At 52.2% G+C, this 16,968-nt stretch overlaps 1 protein-coding gene across 1 annotated transcript; it reads left to right on the plus strand.

The window, feature by feature from the left end:
• The first annotated feature begins 437 nt into the window (after positions 1 to 437).
• On the plus strand, positions 438 to 15,699 carry PLEKHB1 (pleckstrin homology domain containing B1). Its single transcript, XM_003814661.5, has 7 exons — positions 438 to 576; positions 1,850 to 1,925; positions 3,436 to 3,588; positions 4,668 to 4,770; positions 5,854 to 5,893; positions 13,637 to 13,736; positions 14,350 to 15,699. The coding sequence occupies exons 2-7, from the start codon at positions 1,889 to 1,891 to the stop codon at positions 14,484 to 14,486; spliced, it is 570 nt and encodes a 189-aa protein (XP_003814709.1). The 5' UTR covers positions 438 to 576; positions 1,850 to 1,888; the 3' UTR covers positions 14,487 to 15,699.
• The last annotated feature ends 1,269 nt before the right edge of the window (positions 15,700 to 16,968 follow it).

Consider the following 16,968-nt stretch of genomic DNA (forward strand, 5'->3'; position numbering starts at 1 on the left):
TCCAAGGCCCCTTTCAGCCTCCTCTGGGAAGCCTTCCTGAACCCCTTGAGAAAAGTCAGGCTCATCTTTTCCATTGTTAAATCACACCTTGTGCTCCAATTGTGTGTTTCCATGTAATCTCCCTCACTAGACTGGAAGCTGGGGATGGAAAGGGGAAGCATCAAAAAAACATGCAAAACTAGGAGCTTGGCTTCTCCTTGCAACTTTACTTTTTCTTTTTTTCTAGGAACTGAGTTCAATGATTCTTAAGAAAAAGTATTTCATGATAAATGAGTGAACAAATGTCTTAATAGAAAAGTAAAATTGCAGGCGGGGCTGCCTCTGCCCAGCTCTACAGGGGTAGACTACAAGTCCCAGTACGCCTCGGGTCAGCATCTCTTCACGTCACTCCCCCTCCCTGGGGTGGGCAGGTCCGGAGGGCGGGGCCCGGGGGCAGCTGGGCTCTCGGGCGCTGCCGGAGGAGAGAAATGCCCCAGGCTCTCCGGGGCACACAAAGCGCAGGCGCAGCGGGTTGGGTGGCAGCAGCATCGAGTAGCGGCCGCTTAGGCAGCAACATCCGCAACAAGTGTAGACAAGGTGGGTGCATCAAGGGGAGGGGCTGGAAAAGGAGTCTGCACCTGACCCTCTTGTCTGATCTGTGTCAAGACCGTGGAGAGGGGAGGGAGCGGCAAGAGGAACAGACAAGGCTGGGCCTTCCAGCCCAGGTGTGCCAGCCCTTGTTATGCAGCAACAGGTGTGAGCAGGTGGGGGAGGGGCGGAGGCACCCGCTGGCAAGTGAGTCGCCCTCAGGAACAGAGGGCACCTACCTGGATTCCAGTGCAAGCTACATCACGTACATGGATGAGTCATTTGCCAACCCTCAGTTTGTCCATCTGTAAAACAGGAGTAAAGATTCCCTTCCTAACAGTGTTAGAGTGGGGACAAGGTGAGGGAGTAGAATGTGCGGTGATGTCCAAACTTAGCTGTACATTGGAATCATCTGAGGATCTTTGAAGAGTACCAGGGCTTGCCTCTTGCCCTCAGACATTCTGATTTAATTGTTACGGAGTGTGGCCTGGTATCGGAAGTTCTCAAAGCTCCTGCTGGCATAACGGTTTGAAGCCAGGACTGCTGGGTGTGAGTCTGGGCTCCATTGCTTACTAAACAAGTGGCCCCGTGCAACTGACTGGACCTTCCCGGCCCACGTTTCCCCATCTCTGAAATAGGAATAATAAGGACTGCAGGGAGGCTTAAATGAGATAATGGATGAAAGCACTGAGAGGGGGTACCCGGACAGAGTGCTCGGTCCATCACAGCTGCTGTTGAACTGCTCTTTGAAGCACTTTGTAAACAGCTCTAGTGGGGTCCAAATAGGAGGGAGCCTTTCCCTCATCCATTGCCATGATTCTAATATTCTGCACTTCCACATTACAGAATCCCAAGGTTTCTAATACTTTAAGAGTCTCATGCTCCACCGACTGAGCTAGTCAGGCATATTCTAATGTTTCAAGAGCTCCTCCCTCCAGCCTCTGCCTGCCTCGCAGACACACTTCTACAGATCTAGAAACTGAGACCAGGACAGAGGGCCAGGGAGAAGGGATATGGCCAAAGTTATGAAGCCGAGGCTGGAATCCAGGCTCCTGGTCCCCACCCCCACCCCACACCAATGGCTGCCCTGCTGACCCCACAGTGACAGTGCTCCCATTCTCTTCCTGAGCAGAGAATGCGGAGGAGGCCGAGGCTGCCTGGCCCTTGTTTACTAACCCTCCCTCAAACGTTTCCTGGGTGGCTCCCCAGGGACGGCAGGGCTGGGGGCTTCTCTCCAGGGAGCTGCTGCTGAGGCCTGTGTCTCCCGTGGCTCCTCTGACAGGTCCCGCCTGACTCTGCCCTGGAAAGTCCTTTTGAAGAAATGGCCCTGGTGAGGGGCGGCTGGCTGTGGAGACAGAGTGAGTGATCCTGGGCCCCTGGTCCTGGGGCAGGGTGAAGGAAGTGGCTTACTGGGCTTGCCACGGGGAACGCTTCTCCCAAGAAACCAGGACCTTTTCATCCTTCCCTTGTTTGTCCATGCTCTTCCCTCTGCCTGAAGGTCCTTCCCATTCCCGACTACATGGTTTAAACTTCTATTTGTTCATCACGACCCATCTCAGATGGGCCCCTCTCTGAGGAGCCTTCTCTGGCTTTTCCTCTGGCCCCCACCCCTGCCCCTGCAGTAGCATCAAGCTGGATTAGAGGCTCACTCCTCGGTTTTCACGGCGCCTTACAGTGATCTCCTTAGAACAGAACTGTCTATCTGTGGGTATCCCCACTCCCTGACCCCAGACTGGCCCCAGTCTGCGAACTCCTCAAGGACAGGGGCTGGGTTTGACCCTCTGTGTATCCACAGTCCCCTAACCCCAGGGGGGCTGGGTTTGACCCTCTGTGTGTCCACAGTCCCCCAACCCCGGGCTGGACACAGAACGAGGCACAGAACAAAGTGAAAAATGCCTTTGTGCTTTGGAATCCACAAAGCCCTAAGAAGCTCTCTTATGTCTTTGCCCTTCCCTGTTAAGATTTCCAGTTGCAAAATGTCAGAAGCTCGGTCTCGGGCTTCTAGACCCACCTCTGACCAGAGTCATGACCTGAGCAAGAGCTATCCTGGGGACCCCTGGGACAAGCAGCCCCATGCCCCATACCCCTGTCCATTCTCAGTTCATTTAGTTCAGCAAACACTGAGCCAGGTCTCCCTGGGTGCCAGGACCTGCGTGGGGAGCCATAGCCCCCAGAGTGGTACAGGAGGCAGATGCTACACAAATAACCATCACACAAGTCAGAGATGAGAGATAAGAGGCCGGGCACAGTGGCTCATGCCTGTAATCCCAACACTTTAGGAGGCTGAGTTGGGAGGATCGCTTGAGCCCGGGAGTTTGATACCAGCCTAGACAACATGGTGAGACCCACTGTCTCCAAGAATACCTACCAATTAAAAATTAGCCAGGTGCAGTGGTGCGTGCCTGATGTTCCAGCTATTTGAGAGGCTGAGATGGGAGGATCACTTGAGCCCAGGAGGTTGAGGCTGCAGTGAGCCATGCCTGTGCCCCTGCACTCCAGCCTGAGTGGCAGAGCAAGACCCTGTCTCAAAAGAGAGAGAGAGAGAGAAGATGCAGGCTTAGGGTAGGGAGAGGTCTTTGCCCTTGAAGAGACCTGGGGCTTGGCCTTAGAAGCTTCCAAGTAATGGGCCCAGTCACTCATTTCCCTATTCAGCACGTGTATCAAGCTTCTGCTATGCATCAGACCCAATGGGAGGCAGGAGGTGAACAAGACAGAAAGAGGTCCTGCCCTCATTTCAGGGGGTAGACAAGAAAAAGGTGGTTGTAACACTAGGGACTGAGGCTGAGGGGACTTGGGAGTCTGTCTGGGGCTTCTATTCCCAGCAGGCTCTGGGATCAGCCTGCCTAGTGCGTCTGGAATATCGTACAGGCTCCATCCTCCGCCGCTGGAAGCGGAACTGGTTTGCCCTGTGGCTGGACGGGACCCTGGGATACTACCACGATGAGACAGCACAGGACGAGGAGGACCGTGTGCTCATCCACTTCAATGTCCGTGACATAAAGATCGGCCAAGAGTGCCATGGTGAGCAGAAGCCCCTTCCTCTGTGGCACCGTGACTGTGGGCAGAGCCTCCCGCTGTCTCCGAGAACACTTGCTGTTGGAAGTCTTTTTGCAGCTTTCAGAGGCATTTCACAGACATTGCTTCTGAGCCTCTGTCAACTCCAATTCAGTTTGGTGTGAGTTAAGAAATAGGTCCTTGGCTGTGTGTGGTGGCGCATGCCTGTAATTTCAGCACTTTGGGTGGCTGAAGCGGGAGGATCACTTGAGGTCAGGAGTTCTAGATCAGCCCGGCCAACATAGCGAGACCCTGTCTCTTAAAAAAAAAAAAAAATTGGTGAGATGCGGTCACATATGGCTACTGGGGAGGCCGAGGCAGGAGAATTGCTTGAGCCCAGGAATTCAAGGCTGCAGTAAGCTATGATCCCAGTACTTTGAGAGGCATGTAGATTACTTGAGTCTAGAGTTCAAGACCAGCCTGGGCAACATGGCAAAACCCCGTCTCTACCAAAACAAAAACAAACAAAAATTAGCCGGGCATGGTAGTATGTGCCTGTAGTCCCAGCTACTTAAGAGGCTCAGGTGGGAGGATTGCTTGAGCCTGGGAGGCAGAGGTTGCAGTGAGTGTTCATGGCACTGCACTACAGCCTGGGGGACAGAGCTAGACCCTGTCTCAAAAAAAAAAAGAAAAAAGAAAAATCAGTCCTTTAGTGCCTTTCTCCTCTGTGCTGTCTCAGAGGTGAGCCAGGCACAGTTCCTGCCCTCCAGGCGCTCTGTACTGGATGAAGACGAAATGAAATTAGGAGGCCCAGAGAAGCGAAGTGGCCCAGAGTCACAGCAAATCTCCACATTCCTCCACCAAGGCCCAGGCCACAGTTCTAACAGGGTAACTGGGAGGTGTGCTGAGGGAAGCCTCAGCATGGAAAGGTTGGAAAGGTTGGAAACGTAGAGTGGAATCCCTCAGAGAGTATATGGGATCAGAGGAGGTTGGCAATGGCCAGTAAACAGAGCCCAGAGAAGTCAATTCCTATTCCTGTTCCTGCTTTACTGGGGGGACCTGGGGCTTGTGCCTGTGGAAACCCATATATGTGTGTCTGCTTCCAGATGTGCAGCCCCCAGAGGGCCGGAGCCGAGATGGCCTGCTGACTGTGAACCTACGGGAAGGCGGCCGCCTGCACCTCTGTGCGGAGACCAAGGATGATGCCCTGTGAGTCACTCCCAGGAGAGGATGGGGTGGAATCTCGGGGAAAGTTACCATGTGCCCCCTTCTCATTGGGCCTTCTGGTTCTCTGACCGTAGGAAGAGGGCACTAAGGCCAGTCAGCAAGGGTGTCTTATTGGAGGTGGGTGGAGTGGATTTGAAGGGCTTGTGGTGACTGGCATGGCACACAGTGAACTCCTCATGTGGTCTACAATGAACTCAGGATTGCTGAGGGGGAGGTGTGCACACCTGCCTCAGGTATCTGGTTCCTGGTCTTTAGCGGCCTCTGAGGTGAGCCCTCACCTGAGGGTGATGCAAAGCAGCAGAGCAGCCTAGTGGCACCCTTGCTCCCTTCTTAGAAGATGCCCTGGTGGGGGACTCTGATCTGAGGGGTAGCCCTGGACCTGCCTACAAAGGCAGTCAGCTGCGTCCCAGGCAGGGGCACCCCAATGTCAGATGCATATCCACGCGGCCAGCCTGGGTGTGTCCTTCTCAGGCACCATCCGCTCGCTCACATTCCGTCCCTTCCTACCCTCTGGCTAAGGGGTACATGGCCTTTGCGCTGGAGGAGAGTGAAAGAGATGGGTGTGTGGGAATGGGGGAAGCTGAGCTCCAGGCAGACAGCACAGAGCCGCCTTGTCCAACCCAGCCAGGTGCCATGGCAACCAACAAAGGCCCCATTGTCCCGTGTCTGCTGGGCCTTCCTGAGGCTCTGGGGTCAGAGCTTTGGGGAAGTGTTTTGTTTGTAGATTTGGAATGTGGAGGGGGACTGGGCTACAGCACCCACCCAAGAGTGTCAGAATCTGACATCCCCTGAGAGACCACCCAAGCCCAACCGTCCACTGTATAGATGAGGAAACTGGAAATTCTAGAGGGGACGAGAAGAATGAATTAGCCTAACTTAGTGCTCCATCCATGTGACTGGGCAGGGGAGGGGTCACTTTTGTCTTCCTGAGGGAGACAAGAGATCTCTCCTTTCATGAGAGACTTGGGCTTGAGGCTGGGTTGGAGAGGAAAGTCTAAAATGTGGGGGCCCAATTCACCTACCCCCAAACTCCCTCCTCATGGTCTGGTGGGATTTGCTTTGCAGAGCATGGAAGACAGCGCTGCTGGAGGCGAACTCCGCCCCGGTGAGTCTCCCGTTCTCTCCCCCTTTCCCCACGACCTCCATGTGCCATGGAATCATGAGTGACTCAGACTCGGTCTCCACCTGCCAGAAGTTCTCAGTCTTATGTGAATAGGTTTCTGCAAACTCTGATGCCTGAGTCCCAAGTGGGAAAGGATAAGGGAGAGCCAACTGGTGCTCAGAGGAGAGAGAGAAGCCTCCATGGAGATTTGCTGGAGGGAGTGGCACATGAGCTGGGGAAAAGGAACTGTCTTTTATTGAGCAACTATTATGTGCCAGGCGTGGTGCAGGTATCATTCCAGCTGCTCCTCACAACAGTCCTGTGAAGTTGGGGTTATTGTTCTCTCTCTGCAGATGATAAGACTGAAGCTCATTCATCCGCACAACAAATATTTACTGAGCTGCTACTATGGGCCAGGTGCTGCGCCAAGTGCCAGGGATCAGAGGTGAACCAAGGAGATATGGGCTCTGCCCACCTGGACTCAGCCTAGTGAGAAGCCAGACATGGAACAACTAATTAATTATTCCATTTCAATAGTAATAACAGCTCTGACAGAGATTTGCAGTGTCTGGCCCTTTCATCCAGGTGGTAGTTCAGGCAAGGCTTAAACCGAGGACTGAAGGATAAACAGAAATTGACTGGGTGAAAGGTGTGGGGATGGGGTAAAGGGCACAGCATTCCAGGCAGAGGGATCAGCATGTGCAAAGGCTCTGAGAGAGGTTAAGACATTTGGCAAGTTGAGGAACAGAAGGACAGCTGGGGTGGCTGGTGCTTAGGGAGTGAGTGGGTAAGGAGGGAAGGAGGGTTGGCACGACCAGGCCTTGTGGGCTGTGTGAAGGATGTTGGTTTCTGCTAAGAGCACCAGGGAGCCATGACAAGTTTTTGAACAGAGGGATGGCATGATCAGATCAGGTTCAATTTATATTTTTAAAAAGATAATTGTTGTAACGTTGGGGCATGTAAAAAAAAGGGGGTAGTCTGTCAGTTTATGAAATTTTGTTGTAGAAAAAAGGAAAAAAAAAAGATAGTCTGGCTGGTAGGTAGGGAATGGATTATAGAGGGTAACTGCAGACACCCAGAGGCCACTTAGGAGGCTGGGACAGTGTCCGGGCAACAGACTGGAGATCTGGATTAAGGCCTTGTTGGCGGAGACAGGCTGATGAGTACAGGACATATTTAGGAGATGGAGTCAACAGAGCTTGTGACTGATGGAAGTGGCGGTTTGAAGAGCCGCCCAAAGCCCAGCTTGGCCTCCACCCCCATCTGCCTGACTCCAGAATCTGTGCTTGCTCTTTCTCTGTATGGCACAATGGAGCCCCCTCTCACCTATAGAGAAAGTCCGTTGGGAAGTAGCAGGGGAGACCTGGATGCATTTAGAAACCTCCTCAGGCATCCATGTCCTGAGCGCCAGGCATCATGCTAAGCCCCTGGCAGCAGTGACGTCATTTCATCTTCCAACAACCCTGGCAGGGCAGCTGGGTGGGGGTTGGTATTATTAGTCCCATTTTACAGATAAGGAAGCCGAGGTTCAGAGAGGGGAGGTGACTTGTCCAAAGCTTATACTCTTAAGTCAGTGGAAAAGCCTATCATGGAACCTAGGTCAGTGAGATTTTGAGAGGAGGGCATTATCTGCAGAAGTAGCTGCATGAGCAGAGACAGAGAAGTGATGTGTGCACATGTGTGTGTGCACAAGTGCGTATGCACATATGCATGCGTCTAAGGGCCCAGAGTCTGCCTGGCTGGAGAGCAATTCATGAGGTGAATGAAACAGGAGAGATGACCTCTGAGGTCATCGGGGCCAGCTCATGATGGGCCTCAAAGTCCAGTTGGAAGAAATGGACTTTCCCTGAGGCCTGTAGGGAGCAATAAAGGGCATTCAGCAGCGAGGGCTGTGGTCAGATTTTGGGGGGCAGACTCAGGCTTCCAAGTGGCGGGTGAATTGGAGAAAGCTGGAGTAAGGAGGCTACAGCAGTAGTCTGCAGGGTGGAGGGACCCAGGTCAGGCTAACCTGGCTCTGAGCTCCAAAGCCTCTTTATGTGGGGGCGAGTCAGTTCCACCAAAGAGAGGCGGAGGGAAGGAGACAAGGGTGACTGTCTGCACTCTGTGACTCTATGAAGCGGCCTCATCCTTCTCTGCCTGTCCATCTCCTGTGGCTCTGCTGACCCTTCTCTCTGCCCCGGCCTCTATTCTACCTCCCACTACTCCACATATACACGTCCTTCTGTGCCCGGGCTTACTAGAGTCAGGGTGTATTTGTGCCTGTGTCTACCTGTCTTTGTGTGTTCACCTCTGTTTATGGGCTTCTCTCTGTAGCCTGTGTGGGAATGACCTGCCCTTTGTCCTCCGACATGCTGGAGTTCATACCTCACTCCAGGTGGAGGCTCCAGGAGCCCCTAACACCAGCTTTACTGGGAACACAGGGCCTGGGGGCACAGCTAGGGACGAGGCTGGGGTGAAGCGGACCAGGTGGGCTAGAGGACAGATGGGAGTCGCCCTGTCCTCCCTGGAGACTGGGAACCCCAGCAGGATGAAATAGGGGAGGGTGGGCTAATTCTGGAAAGAGACTACTTGTCCTTCTTTTCTGCGTAACTTTGGCAGTCATCAGCCTTCTCTGAGCCTCCCCCGTTACCATGAGCTGAGGAGAAAGAGGACGCTCCCTGCCACAGCCCAGCTGGCGGAGGGCTCTGGTAGGGTCTGGAAAGAGCTCTTGAGTCTCTTTAGGTGTAGAGGGCCTCTGACACCCCCTCCCTCCCTCCCCCTTCTTGGGTTTCTGTGGCTTGAGCAGGCCCCAGCTGGAGCCACCGTCCCTCCCAGGAGCCGCCGGGTTTGCTCCAAGGTCAGGTGTGTGACCCGCTCGTGGAGCCCCTGTAAGGTTGAGAGGCGGATCTGGGTAAGTGCTGGCTCGGCCCTCCCTGCCTCCATACTGGCCACCAGGATGAGCCTCCAAAACCAGGCCCAGTCCATCCCTTCCCTGTGACAAACATTCCATGGCTCCCTATCACCCACAGGACACAAACCAGCTGCTCTGCTGTACCCTCTGTCCCCAGCCACACCAGACCTTTTCCCTCTGCCAGCCTTCGCACATGCTGTTCCCTCTGCTGACAAGACCTCAGTTTCCTCATTCACCTGACAAACTGATGCTCATCCTGTAAGGCCCACCTCAAAGGCTGCCTGCCACCTACTCAGTGCGGACTTCCTAGACCACTAGGCATCGTCATTCCCTCTCTCAGCCTAGCGGCACCAAGGCTTAGTGCTTTCTTCATTCTGCCTGGTTTCAGAGCTGGTTTATTCCTGTCTGTGTAGTCTTCCATGAGGCCTAGAACTTCCTCCAAGGCAAGAATGAGGCCTGATTGCGTTGCCTCTATGGAACTTGGCACAAGGCTAGGTAAATGGCACATGCTCAATTAGTGCTCGATGATGGGGAGTCTATGCTGACCCTTCTTACACAGTGGGGCTCAGGGAATGTTCACTGAGTGAGCAAAGGAAGGAAGGAGGGAGTAAAAAACTTCCTTTATAGCAATACTACTACATAGTCTAATTTAGTCTAGGTCTGTCTCCCCTCACCCTCAATGTTTCTTGAAGGCAGGATCTGGCCTGAATCTTTTCTCTGTCCCCAGAACTCAGCACAGGGCCTGGCATGGGGTGGGTGGCAGGAGGGGGCTTGAGTGAGAGTACCTGTGATCTTATAGTCAACTCTGAGCTCATCTTACACAGTGGTGCTCAGTGTGGCTATGTATCAGGATTGTTTAGGAACTTACAAGCACTAATAACAAGTATTCATGTTCCACCTCTGGATGTTTTAATCTGGCATGGGGCCTAGGCCTAGGAAACCTGTAGTTTAAACCTGTCTCCTGGCCAGGCCTGGTGGCTGACACCTATAATCCCAGAACTTTGGGAGGATGAGGCGGGCGGATTGCAAGGTCAGGAGTTCAAGACCTGCCTAGCCAACATGGTGAAACCCCATCTCTACTAAAAGTACAAAAATTAGCAAGACATGGTGTAATCTCAGATACTCAGGAGGCTGAGGCAGGAGAATGGCTTGAACTCAGGAGGCGGACGTGGTTGCAGTGAACCAAGATCACCCCACTGCACTCCAGCCTGGGCAACAGAGTAAGACTCCATCTCAAAAAAAAAAATTGACTCCTGATGACTCTGATGTGCAGAATCACTAAGCCTAGAAGTGCCTGGGCCACCAAATTGTATAGATGTGGCACTGTTAGATCCTCAGTGGCTTGGAGAGGTTACCTAACTTGATCAGGGTCACTCAACTCATCAATGGCAGGTCTGGGACTCCCAGCCCATCGTTCTGAGGTATTTTCCATGCCCAAACTAGGATGCAAGTTTGTTTAAAGTGGGGATGTCAAAAACTAGGATTTAACAGACTGTAAACCTAATAACACAACAGCTCAGCTAAGGGGAGTCATTTGCATGTGACCCCCTGATTGGTCAACACTGGTTGTACCCACAAAGTAGCTGGGCCTCTGGAGAGGGAGAGGCAGGTTCAAACCCTCAGGTTCTGCCCATGGGTCTCTGGGCTGTCCCTATTTGTTGCCAGGTGACTTATAGGAGTTTACTTCTGGGCCTCCCAGACGTGGAGAGTAAAAACAGGTGCCCTAGAGGGATATGGGGTGCTCCACCCTCTCCAGGGCCTCCCAAGGCCACTGGCTCACTGTGTAGCAGCAGGGCAAGGTGGAGGCTGTGGACCTCAACTTCCCCACCAATAAAATTGGACCTGAGAGCTTAGATCCCTCCAACCCCTTTTGGGCCTGGAGCCTGGATCTTGGCACTGCCTACCAGAAATCCCTATTGGATCACTGATGGGGAGGGAGCACCGTAGAGTTCACTGACCTACAACATTGCTTGTCTGAGCCTCTTGCATTGTCTTGGGACTATATGTTTTCCCTGACTTGAAACTGAACTCAGAGTTGGGCAACCTTAGTTCCAGTCTGGCCCTGTATTTGATTCACTGGAATGAATTCAATAAACATTTATTAGGTACCTGCCATGTTCCAGTCAGATCTGATTAGACCCAGTCTCTGCCCTCAAAGGCGTCTCCAAGTCTGATGGGAGAGACACAGGGAAACAACGTGAAGACAGCATGATCGGTGCTGTGATGCAGGCACATCCAAGGGCTGTGAGTGTCTAGATGGGACCCCAACAGAACCTGAGGTTCAGGGAGAGTGATGCTTGAGTTGAGTCTGAAAGACAGGTTGAATGAGGTGAGAAGCATATCCCTAGCAAAGGAAAATGGCATGGAGATTTGAAATCACAAGGTGTGCTTGGAGACCTTCCCCTTACCACCAAACTTCTTGAAAGAGATGTCATGACATGGGGATTGCATCCTTCACCTCTCAGCCTTTCTTCAACCCTCCATAGCTTGGCTTTTCCTACTCAGCAACTCCTCTGAAAAGTTTTTTCAAGGTCACTCACAACTTCCAAGTTGCTAAAACCAGTAGGCCTATTATCTTGGAATTGGCCAAAAGAATGGGCAGAAGAACACATTTAGAAGATAAAATCACGAGACCTGGTGGCTGATGTGTGGAAAGCAGATGTGTGAAGACAAGGGCAACAACCTGCTTTCTTTCCTTCTTTCTTTTTCTTTCTTTCTTTTTTTTTTTTTTTTGAGACAGGATCTCCCTCTGTTGCCCAGGCTGGAGTGCAGTGGTGCAAACACTGCTCACTGCAGCCTCGATCTCCTGGGCTCAAGTGATCCTTCTGCCTCAGTTTCCCAAATAGCTGGGCCCACGGGCATGCATCACCACACTCAGCTAATTTTTTAATTTTTTGTAGAGACAGGTTCTTGCCATGTTGCCCAGACTGGTCTTGAACTCCTGCATTCAAGCAATCCTCCCGCCTCAGCCTCCCAAAGTGCTGGGATTACAGGCACGAGCCGCTGTGCCTAGCCTTTCTTGATTTGAGTGCATGGTGATGGCATGTACTGAGAGAAGCATTTATGGGGCTGGGTACTTTGGGAGGCCAAGGCGGGCAGATCACCTGAGGTCAGGAGTTCAAGACCAGCCTGGCCAACATGGTGAAACCCTGTCTCTACTAAAAATACAGAAAAATTAGCCAGGCATGGTGGCAGGAACCTGTAATCTCAGTTACCTGGGAGGCTGAGGCAGGAGAATCGCTTGAACCCGGGAGGCGGAGGTTGCAGTGAGCTGATACCATGCCATTGCACTCCAGCCTGGACAACAAGAATGAAACTCTGTCTCAAAAAAAAAAAAAAGATTTATGGGAAAAGCAACAGTTTTAGCAGATGGAGAAATGTTGCAATCATCTTGAGATGAGTGGAGTTTGAGACACCTGGACTTCTAAGGGGAGCTGAACTGTTGAGGTGTGAATCCCAGTTAGAGAGAGATACAGGGTGGAAGGGGGCTAAGAGGAAAGATCCAGAAGAGAAGGGGATCCTGACCCCTCTCCAGGTCTGCTCCCCCATGGGTAAAATGAGGGGTTTGGAGTTTCCATTTAATTCAGCACATAGTTCTTGGTTCCTGGTATGCACTTGGCCCTGCTGGTGCCACAAACAAATCAGAGTCCTTGTCTACAAGCAGCTCACATTTGGGCTGCAAGAAAGGCCAGGAGAAAGGATAGCAACAAGAGGCACAAGCAAGATCCACAGAATTCAGGGAAAAAAAAAATTCTTCCTGAGACCAGGAGAGCTTCCTGGAGTGGAGTGGGTGACCGTTGAGCTAGGCTTTGAAGGGTTGGCAAAAATCTAATGGGAGAGAGGGGAGGGCAGGGAATGCATTCCAGAGAGAACACTGACCATTCTCTGAGCCTCAGTCCCCAACCCTATGGTCATGTGGAGCTAATACCTGCTTTAAGGATTAGAGGTGGTGTAACACACGTGATCACTTCCTTCAGGACCTGGTACATAGTAGGTGCTCAATAATCGTTACAGCCTAGTGCAGCCTAACAATTTTGGGTCAATGATGGACCACATATACAAAGGTGGTTCCATAAGATTATAATGGAGCTGAAAATTTCCTATCACCTAGTGATGTTGTAGCCATGATAATGTCGTAGGGCAATTCATTACATTTTCTACATTTATATATGATTAGTTAGATAACAAATACTTACCATTGTGTTACAATTGCCTACAGTATTCAGGGCAGTAGCCTGCTGAACAGGTTTGTAGGAGCAATAGGATATACCATATACTCTAGGTGTGTGCCACCTAGGTTTGTTTGTAAGTACACTCTATGATATTCACATAACTAAAATTGCCTAAGGACGCATTTCTCAGACTGTATCCCTGTTGTTTAAAAGACGCATAACTGTATTTTAGTTACTTCTCATCCCTATCCTTCCTTTCCCTTCCTTCCTCCCCAACCCCTGTTTATTTCCGGGGCCTGGGGCTTGGCCATGTTCCCCTCCTTGTGACTAGTAGAGCTGGGTCTTTCAAGTGGCATTATTGTAGAGCTGCTAGCAAATATTAGACTACCTATAAGGAGAAATTGGGAGCCATAGAGAATTTTTTGAGCTAGGTGGGAGGCCAGAGTTGGAGAATGGGTGTCACTGGGAGCTGGATGTAGGGCAGAAGTTTTAGAGGACAAGGACCGTGGACCTTGTGGGGAGGGCAGGGCCTTTCTCCAAGAGCTTGCTAGTGGCTGGAGGCCCATTTCTAAACTTGGGGAGGTGGCTCCATGGATCCCAGAGAGGCCTGTGCCAGGCGTGGGGGTAGGGGACCAAATCCGGGCCAGGGAGTTCCTGGGCACCTGACGTGGTTGGATTCCCCAGGTGCGCGTCTACAGCCCGTACCAAGACTACTACGAGGTGGTGCCCCCCAATGCACACGAGGCCACGTATGTCCGCAGCTACTACGGACCGCCCTACGCAGGTAAGTCTCCAGCGTGCCCCGGGGCTTGCCTCGATCCAGCACCGATTCAGCGCCAGGCCCAGCCCACGGTCCGTAAGTCCGGACCAGGCTTCATCCTTTTAGCGTGCACGGATTTTCCCAGGCAGAACTCTCCGCAAGCCCCTCTCCATCCTGAGACTGGGAGAGCTCTGGAACCAATGTTCGTCTCAAGCTGACCTCACCCTTCTGGGCTGGCTCCTCAGCCCTGCGGTCGGCAATACCCATTCCTGAGCCGGTAGCGGCCCCTGGTGGCTACTGCGGGAATGCTGCCTCCTCCCCGCTCTGGGGCCTGGCGGTTGGGAATGCCCATCGTTAGGCGCCTGGTGGTTGTGCTTAGCGATCTCAGGGTTTCCTCGCTGCTCCGCCCTAGCCTGCCGTAGCGGACCGGTAGGTTCCGGGACATCCGTAGCCGATCCAAGGCCTGGGAGCCGTAGGGTGGAGCTCTTCCCGCGTCTAGATCTGTTCTTTGACTGGGGAGCAGGAGAGCGGGTTCGGCGCCTTACACTGGGTTGGGCTGGAGTGATGCAGGAAGGGTACGAAGATCACTCTACTCCCTCCTAAGTCGCTGATCCTCATGGGCTGTCTCCCTCTGCAGGTCCTGGCGTGACGCACGTGATAGTGCGGGAGGATCCCTGCTACAGCGCCGGCGCCCCTCTGGCCATGGGCATGCTTGCGGGAGCCGCCACTGGGGCGGCGCTGGGCTCGCTCATGTGGTCGCCCTGCTGGTTCTGAGTCCTGGGACTCGGAGCACTGACCCCTGCGCTTGGATTGCTAGACTCCTCTTCCTCCTGGACCCCATCCTCTACCATCCAAGCCCTGTCCCACTTTGGCCCTATCCTCTCCATTAGCTCCTTCCGGGTTTGGACCATTCCCCCCACTCCCTACCCTTAATCCCCACATGGGAAGAAGCTATCATCACAGGTACAAACATCGCTTGAAGTCTTCACATCTACCACTAGACACCCCCAAAATCTGTTATAGACATTTATGGATACATTTCCTCTAAACACAACAGGGCACAGCAAATACGACTTCATTTGGCTTCGAGTTCCCCAGGCGCTGTAGACACAACATGAATCAGGCTCTCTGCTCTCTCCTTAGGGAGCTCAAGTCCTGGTGGGGAGAACAGGAGTAAACAAGGACTTGAAAAAGCTGAAGAGTTATCAGTCCTTTGACAAGGACAGGTGGGGCAGGGAGCAAGACAGGTAGGCTGGAAGAACAGTTATTGGCAAGTATGCAGAGCCGTGAACGTCATGGCATGTCCAAGGAATTAAATGGGAGTTCATTTGGGCTGGGGTGGAGGCTGGGATCAGACCGTGGTGGGCCTTCAAGCTAAGGAGATTCCTAGGTGAAAGGGGAGATGTGAGCCTTCTCTGGAGGGAAGTTTCATGATTGCATCTATAATGAAAATATTGCCTGTTTTGTGAATACTGACACATGTCCATACCTAAAACACCCCTGAGTTAAGTCCCATCCTTCCCACAAACAGCTTCCTGGCTGGTACCCATGATAACAATTGAGCTGAACCTGGGGACCCCTGGTTGGGGAACAGGTGAGTTCTATTTGAGACTTCTAGCCCTAGAAAGCTGCCTCCGTCCAGAAATGCCTCTCACACCAGGAGCTCGGCCCTCTCTTTGTAGCTGTGACTGTCACCCTCTCAGGCTTTGTCTCATCCTTCATTCTGAATGAGATGGCAGTGTTCTCCTCTGGGGCCTGATCCACCTCTACACCAGCCCAGGAAGCCCCATCTGTGCCTGCCCTCAGGTGGTCCACCAGTCTCCCCCTTTGGTCCCCTTCCAGTCTCTTCCCCCTTTCTATCCCAATCACCAATAGAAATGCTAACATCCCTGCCTGGTAGCCAGACTAGCCCACTAAAGCTCCCCTGTAAATGGGGGCTCCATTAGTTCTGCTGCCGAGACTAATAAAGACTTGGTTGGCTCTAGCAGTAACTGTGGCTTGCTTTGTTCCCCCAGAAGGCCCTGTTTCCCTCTCCATGATCCAGCAGCTACTAGTGCCTTCACTGGTCTAGTGAAAAAGAGTGTGGATTCTGAGATCAGTTGGAACTGGTGACAGCATGTTAGCTGAGTCATTTGGGGCAAGTCACTTAACCTTTCTGGATTTTGTTTTCCCTACACTTAAGGTAGCTGGTTGAAGTTGACCATTCCTGAGGGCTCAAGAGGAGGGACTGCCTTGGAGTCTCTGTTGTCTGAGCTGATGGATGATCCAAGCCAGGTCCTGCCTGCTTTCTGAGAATCCTGTTCATGTTGGAGTCTTTTCCAGTAGGTTCCCATCCTTCTAGAGTTGAATCAATGAATTGTTCTCATAGAAAACCAGGTGGTTAGGAAAGGAAACACCACCATCCTGCATCAGGCCTCTTGGGGCTGTCAGATAGAAACTCCCTGTTCAAACTGATTTAAGCCAAAGGGAAAAGGTTAAGCCACATAACTGAGAAGTCCAAGAGCTGTGTGATCCAGGGGCTCAAAGAGTGTCACTTAGACTTTGCTTTGTTTCCATCTTTACACCTGCAGGGCTGGCTCATTTGGAAGCTGCAGTGATGTTCAGCAGCTCCAGGCTAATGCCCTCCTGAGTTCAAGTCCAACCAAGAGAATTTCTCTTCCTCTAACAGTATGACTGAAAGTCCTGGGCCTGGTAGACATCAGTCTAAATTGGGTCCTGTGGCCATCCCTGCATCAACCCCAGTGGTCTGGAAACGGATGGTCTAAAATAACAGGGCTTACAGCAGGGGTGGGATGGTGTCCCAGAGGAAATTCAGGGCACTGTTCCCAGAAGTAGGATGAATAGATGAAAGCTGGTTGGCAAAAATATCAGGTATTCACCTCAGCCACAGTTCCAGAGACACCAACTTAGAGGTGAGACATGTATAAAAACAGCAATGATTGAATGAAGTTACAGAGGAACGTGGTGCAGTTGGAGCTCTGAAGAGGAGGCATGCAACTCTGCCAAGGGAACTAGGGAAAGCTTTGGGACAGGAAGTGGAAATTTATTCTGAACCTTGAAAAATGAGTAGGAGTTTGCCAATCTGAAAAAGCTGGGAGAGCTTTCCACACAGAAAGAACAGATGGAAGAAATGGTATGAGCAAAGGCATTAGAGGCTTGAGAGCACCCTGAAGTTCAGGAACCAGTCTCATGCTATAGCAGGTCGCATGGTGAGAGGTGGTGGATGAGGTCAAACTATAAGGAACCTCTTGGGCCA

This window comes from Pan paniscus, chromosome 9 (genome assembly GCF_029289425.2).
Source record: "Pan paniscus chromosome 9, NHGRI_mPanPan1-v2.0_pri, whole genome shotgun sequence".
Classification (NCBI taxonomy): Eukaryota; Metazoa; Chordata; class Mammalia; order Primates; family Hominidae; genus Pan; species Pan paniscus.

Bases quoted from the DNA above. Each gene is read 5' to 3' on its own strand.
- PLEKHB1 (XM_003814661.5), top strand. From the start codon at position 1,889: ATGGCCCTGGTGAGGGGCGGCTGGCTGTGGAGACAGA. The intron at 1,926-3,435 runs GTGAGTGATCCT...AATATCGTACAG, and splicing joins CGGCTGGCTGTGGAGACAGA to GCTCCATCCTCCGCCGCTGG. The intron at 5,894-13,636 runs GTGAGTCTCCCG...TGGATTCCCCAG, and splicing joins TGGAGGCGAACTCCGCCCCG to GTGCGCGTCTACAGCCCGTA.